A 7172-nucleotide genomic window follows, 5' to 3' on the forward strand; every position below is an offset into this window, starting at 1 on the left:
CAATTTTTAATTTTTGAAATTACATGTCGTGTCAGCTATCTGTTAAAGGTACTTAGACACAGATTTTATATAAAAGATCTTAAAATTTCAAAATTTTTGGTGGGTTTGATTGACACATTCTTGCACTTTCACAAATTAATCTTATTCTTAATCCTTAGTAAAAGTGACAATCTCGTTGTGTATAAATGAAAAATATTACATGTAATACTATAATCCAGAAAATTCAGAGTAGACATTTTCAAAAGCAAAACAAACACACAATATATTGTCAGTCCATGCAGTTGTGGTAAGCAGATTGTTACGATTGAACGCACCCGGTGAATTGTAAACATCAACAATAAAAGAGCTCTTGCCCTGTTTACAAAATCTCTAAACATAACACGAGTGTTCTCGATTTGCTAAACTCTGTACGCAACTCTTAGTTCGGAATGACGATACTTGTGAAGGAGTTTTGCTTTCTAACATTTCTACTCTGAATAAAATCATTTTTCTCGATAAAAGTTTTAATATTTCTCATTAATACACAACAAGATTGCCATTTTCCCTAAGGATTAAGAATAAGTTAAAATTTGTGAAAGAGCCTGGATGTGTCAATCAAACCCGCCAAAAAAATTGAAGTTTTGATAACTTTTAAATGAAATAAGATTTTTTAATAATTTTTGTGTGAAATGCTATCGAAATATTTAAGTCGTAATATTATAGAAAAAATATTGACTTCAAATCTGTGTCCAAGTACCTTTTAAGGCATCCTTAGAGTTCCATGAAATAAATGGAGTTATAATATCTCTACTGATTTTTTCCTGAATAATAGTATATAGTCTACTCTGTTAGGTTTTATCCATCATCAAATTTTATTGTGTGGACAAAAAATCATTCATTTTCAATTACTATTTTAGAAACACATTAGTTAACAAAGCAAAAGGTGTCCTTAAAATAATCATTTTATATCTGAAAATTAATAAAAGCAAAAGAAGATTATGTCTGATCTCAAATGTACTCATTGTCCCAAAACAAATAATTTGATTAAAACTGCATTGTGCCATTGTTCACATTTAAAATTACAAATGCAGTATTTTATGTGAAAGTGTTATACATGATTTATCAACGTTGACATTTGCCCTTGGGTTCCATCATTTTTACACATTATTTTGTAAAAGCATTAATTGTAAAATTAAATACAAATATTCGTCAATTGTAAATTACAAATCATTAAATTCTTTGCAACATGGGTAATTTGCATTCTTCATTATCTGAGTCAGAAATTACTCAAATGAGCATATAAAATATGCATGAAGTACATCACATAATATTTCTTTGCTCGTTGTTTTGCATTTACTTGAAAAACAATCTAGGACGGATGTTTACAAACAAACTTTTATCAAATATCCTGAAAATAACCTAATGTATATTTATGTGAGTAAAATGAAAAAGTATAACCACATAGATTTTAAGTTTTTATTCAAAGTTTCACAGAAATGGAATTTAGGTAAGAAAAAATGTATAGATTAATAAAGACGTTTGCACGGTCCTCATATAATATATTGTCATGGGCGCAATCATATATGAGGACCATGCAAACTTCTTCATAAATCCAAAAATCTCCTTTTCCCTTGCTACGTTGATTATACATGTATCCCTTTGATCCCATGTATCTATACTTAGGACTGACGTCGAATATAACATCTTATAAAACCTCTGGTATTTCAGAGGGTCCGTGTTTTCTGCACTCTCCTGAGATCAGGCTCCAAGACCATAAACTTAGAATAGACTTAAGTCAATATTTCAAACCAATATAACTTATGAAATAATTTTAATAATCAAACAGAATTTTCATTATATGTTTGAATTAAAATGTTTTACAACATTGCAAATTGTTAAACAAATGCATTAAATAAAAAGCGAAGATATTAAAAATCTAAATTTTGACTTAAGTCTGTTCTCAGTATATGGTCTTGGAGCCTGTATTGTTAATAGGTTTTTGAGATTGATCAGTGTCCGTTATCTTCACCTTTTAAATTAATTATAGTCGTAGTCTTGGGACTTGGAAAAGTTAAGAAAAATTAAGAGTGACTTTGGAGTTACTGGGTCAGAAACGTTTGACCTTTACCCTAAATAACCCATGACCAAAATGATCTCCATCTTTTCTCAAGAGTAAAAACCGATCCAGAAATGTTGGACAAAGGGATCCACTAAACATTACTTAAAACTGTACACCACACAAGCTATTTAAGGAATGACTTTAATTCTTGGCCAAATTATCGAGTATAATCTGGTTTGGATCAGTTTAAGCTTTTTGGCGGATTATAAAGCTGACCCAAACCAGATTATATTCGATAATTTGGCCAAGAATTAGTCATTCCTTATAATTTAATTTCAAAATAAATAAAACAATTTTGGGTGTAAAATGTTGCTGCTTTTTATGAGTTCAAATTCACCGCGCAATAATACAACCTTAGTAACGGAAGTGATGGGAAGCAAGGGGAGGTAATAACTGATAGAAAGATCTGCAGCCATGATGTTTGTTTACATGAGGTAAGATCGAGTAACTGTTTGAAGTTAAAGGTAAATTTATGAAATCTGGAATTTTCCATGGGGGGATTGCCCAGATAGCAGGATGTTATTGGACCTTTGTTGGGCCAACAATGCTCCTTATGTTGGGCCACCGTATGTATTCAACATTGGGCCATCGGTAATTTGCTCATCGGCCCTTAATCAAACCAACTTGTTGGCTTACTGTTGGGCCAATGTAACAGTTAATATTGGGCCACTGTTGGGCCAATGTATTCTTTCAATATTGGATAAACGTCATTTTTGTACAGTTGGGCCACTGTAAGCAATTAATGTTGGGCCAACGGTAATTTGCTCATCGGCCCTTAATCAAACCAACTTGTTGGCTTACTGTTGGGCCAATGTAACAGTTAATATTGGGCCACTGTTGTGCCAGTGTATTTTTTCAATGTTGGGCAAACGTCATTTTTGTACAGTTGGGCCATTGTAAGCCATTAATATTGGGCCAACGGTAATTTGCTCATCGGCCCTTAATCAGACCAACTTGTTGGCTTATTGTTGGACCAACGAACGGATATTATTGAGCCATTGTTGGGCCAATTATTCTTTCAATATTAGGCAAACACCGTTTTCGGTCCATTGTTGGTTTGTATCTTATTGGCTCTCCATCAGGACAACTCATTTTTCTTCACTGGTTGGTTATTTGTCCTCAAAATTGAATAACAAACTATATATAATAAGGTTATAGTAGTTTTGTAGTACAATTTAATGGTAAAAGCCCTTTAATACCATATAATATTTATGCTAGATTAATAGTTTAATACATATTCACAATATCTCTAAGAATTACCATCAACAAGTATTGCATTGTAAGTAGCTCTACATTAATTAAAAAAAATGAGGAAAAAGAAATCAGAATATAAAATTGCATTATAACATACTAATACTTTATTGCTCAATGCATGAAGAAAACATTAATAAGGAACAGAAAGTTGATGCTCACTTGATGCGAAACATGTAGGGTTACATGATTGTATAATCCCTTTGTGATGTAAATTTATGCACAAGTTCAGTAAATTGCAGGTATCAATAAGCACATCTAAAAAATAAACAAACCCATCCTGTTCTCAAAATAATACTAAAATGAATCCCGCAATTTTGTTTACTTACACAAAAAAATGTTTCTGGCACTACAGGAATGTCACAGTATATAACAGAAAAAAGTTAGGCACTGCCACGTTCAATCTGATCCCTCTCCTAAGTCTCCTCTTCTCTCTCCAGAGTCTCCCCCCTTCTTTTCTTCTCTGTCCGTTTCTTCCTCCCTTATCCCTGTCCTTGTTATACCTTATCCATCTTTGATTGTGTTCTCAACGTCTTTTTAGAATCTCCAGTAGCACTAAAAGTGTAGTATTTAGTACTTAATACATTTGTTACTTTTCTCAGTAAAGAGTAAACATACGATTAAATTTACAAGTATAACACTATATTTTGAAGCTGTCAATTTAGGAATAACCGTCTTTTTTGTTTCATGGTGTGATTAAGCGATTAGCTTGCGTGATAAAGGCATTTATGCATAAAATTTCTACACTTTATCATCATTATCACATTGACATTCAATGTTGCCCCATATAAATCATTATTCAAAGTAAAATACATGTTTAGAAAACTTGTTAGTACACTGAACACATTTTAAATGAAAGAATCCAATTTATGTTTTAGTACAGAATAAATTTTGTTTCAACAACATGTTCAAGATTTTCAACATGTTTGATCATGTGCTCGACTTTAAGTGTATATAAGTAAAATGAGTGGTAGACTTCGGAAATTTATTCTACTAATTTCAATCTAAATAAGGGGCAATTATTTATTGTTTTAACTGTATCAAAACACATTTGTTATTTTATACTTTCATTTATTTTTCTTGTATAGAAACAATAAATTTAATCACTGATAATTTATTTTGTTTTGATAAATTTTAAGGATTTTAACAAGCCTTGTAAATTTATTTTAGCTAACTTGTATTTTCAAGAAGGATTTGTAGTAGATTTATTCTGATTTTAGAGACCATCAGATTTGTTAATATACAGATTTGTAACAATCAAATGTTTATACACATTGGCCCAATGTTGGTCCAATGTATCGGGCCAACATTGGGCCAATGAGCAGAATGACACTGGGCCAACGTCATTTGCCAACATTGGCCCAATGTTCTTGTTGACGTTGGGCCAAGATTGGCCCAATGTCGCATTCAATTGGACAATGTTGTCGCAACGTTGGGCCAATATCTGTAGCAATAACACTCTAAATTGGGAAAACGTTGTCACAACATATCGGGCCAACATTGGGCCGATAAGCAAACTTACATTGGGCCAATGTCATTTGCCAACATTGGCCCAATATAACCGATAACACTGGCCCACTGTTGGCCCAATGTTAGCATGCTATCTGGGACAGTGTTGACTCAACAGTACCTGGCCTCTGCACTGATTTACACAGATTTGTACACGATATCGTTTAAACTATAAACGTTAATTAAGCTGTGTCGAAGCAAACATATTATAAATACTTACAAAGTGGATGAAGATATGCAAGGCATCAGTCTCATTATGCTCGTGTCAGATTAAAAATGGCGCGGATATTACAAGTAGCCCGGATGTTATCTACCCATGATGTTCAGTCAGATTCATGGTATATTGGGCCAACATGGGGCCGATGCCAATCTCCCAACAATATTTTCTTTCACGATAATAGTTTTATGATATAACGCCAACAGTTAGCCCAACATTGGCCCCATTATACATAACCAACTATCAATATTCCATGTTGGACCATTGTTGGCCTAATAAAGGTAACCCAACAACGATAATACAAACATAATGTAAGATTGGAACAACGATTTTCTGCTATCTGGGATTCACATCCTGTTCCTGAGAACTTTTAACTAACATTTATTCAGTCTTCTCTAAATTCTCATGAATACCACGCTCATGAAAAAAATCATAATTTTAAGCGTTTTATTACAAATAAATAAGCATGCACACAATGCAAAAAAAAAATAGAATAAAACACTCTTTGGTGCTGTGATCACTTATGTTCAAAGTTATAATGTTGAAAATATCATATCTAAACAAAAGCAATCATCCAATGAAAAACATGGACATAGAATATATTTCATCTTAAAATCTTAATTATTTCAGAATGTGCATCTAAATTATAATTGGAACCAAAGTTGTCCAACGTAAAGCTCAGCAGCTTATTATAAAATTGACAACATCATTTAGTTGGCAGTATAATAATTGGACGAACGTTGGCCCAATATAAATATCCCATCTTTGAAACACCTAAACAGAATAAAACTCTTGCTAATATCGGGCCAACGTTGGGCCAACATTCTATTACCAACTTGATAAGACATTTTCTTTAAGGGTGTATTACAAACATTGGGCCAACATTGGGCCAACATACTACTTCCAACTTGATAAGACACTTTCCGTAAGGGTGTATTACAATCATTGGGCCAACGTTGGGCCATCATACTACTACCAACTTGATAAGACACTTTCTGTAAGGGTGTATTACAAACATTGGGCCAACCTTGGGCCAACATACCACTACCAACTTGATTTGACACATTCTTTACGGGTGTACTACAAACATCGGACCAACGTTGGGCCAACATACAACTACCAATTTGAAAAGACACTTTCTTTAAGGTTGTATTATATACATTGGGCCAACGTCAGCATCCTTCCTTCCTTGGAAAGTAAAGGGAATGGAAATTGCTTACATTGGACCAACGTTGGGCCAACATAGGAATTCTGTCATGGTCGAGAAGGTTGACACGGTAGCATTGGTCCAATGTTGGCCCAACGTTGTTCCCCCAACTCCAACCATACAACCTTTTACCAGTGTTGGCCCAACAAAGTCATGCTATCTGGGTGCATAAATAAGATGATTAAGCTGGTCGTCAAGGAGGTGTGTCTCCATACCAAACCAGATTATACAAAATAATATTTGCGTTCCTTTTTGGAAATCAACCAATGAGAGGCGAGAATAAAAACAAAATTAAATTATATAAATATATCTCTTTAAATATATTAATCATATTTAGATCCATCGTTTTTAATTCTCTAATAAATCTAGAATTGATTTATGAATATGCAAAGACAAGTGAACAGTTAAAAAATGAATTTTTTAATTAATAATCAAAAATGAATTTTGTAATTAATAATCATTCTTAATTTTACTTATAGATGAAAGTTAATATTTACAATATTTTTCCCTTTTTTATAAACTTTAAGAATTTATTCTTTTTTTTAAATACCATTGACTCACCTGTTGACACCGCTCCTTGTAACAGACACAATACCATAAGAATACAATACTCTACGTACATGTTCCTGGCTATTACGCCTGTTTATTGTGCTGCCTGTTTACTTTCAAATGCCTTCCGACTGAAGCTGCCCGTTAAGTATCAATTCCTGTCAACTGGATTAACCAACCAAAGTTGATTGTCAAGGTCTCCTTTTCATAGTTTTTTATTTTTTTTATAAATTTGTCAATATTTTCATTTAAGTGTCACAATTTTCTACAGCTTTTAAATTTTGGAGCTCATCAACCCATACATAGAGAATGACGGCCTTGGATATTGAAATGACTCTATT

At 33.0% G+C, this 7172-nt stretch overlaps 1 protein-coding gene across 1 annotated transcript in view; it reads right to left on the reverse strand.

The window, feature by feature from the left end:
- LOC134246176 (uncharacterized) overlaps positions 1-6952 on the reverse strand; it is a 33473-nt gene extending 26521 nt beyond the window's left edge. Inside the window, 1 exon segment of the mRNA XM_062728504.1 lies at positions 6844-6952. Coding sequence (XP_062584488.1) covers positions 6844-6904 — 61 coding nt within the window. The 5' untranslated portion in view covers positions 6905-6952.
- Positions 6953-7172: the final 220 nt, after the last annotated feature.

The sequence above is a fragment of the Saccostrea cucullata genome, unplaced genomic scaffold (genome assembly GCF_032062105.1).
Source record: "Saccostrea cucullata isolate Sc308-1 unplaced genomic scaffold, CSIRO_AGI_Scuc_v1 ctg5370, whole genome shotgun sequence".
Taxonomy (NCBI): domain Eukaryota; kingdom Metazoa; phylum Mollusca; class Bivalvia; order Ostreida; family Ostreidae; genus Saccostrea; species Saccostrea cuccullata.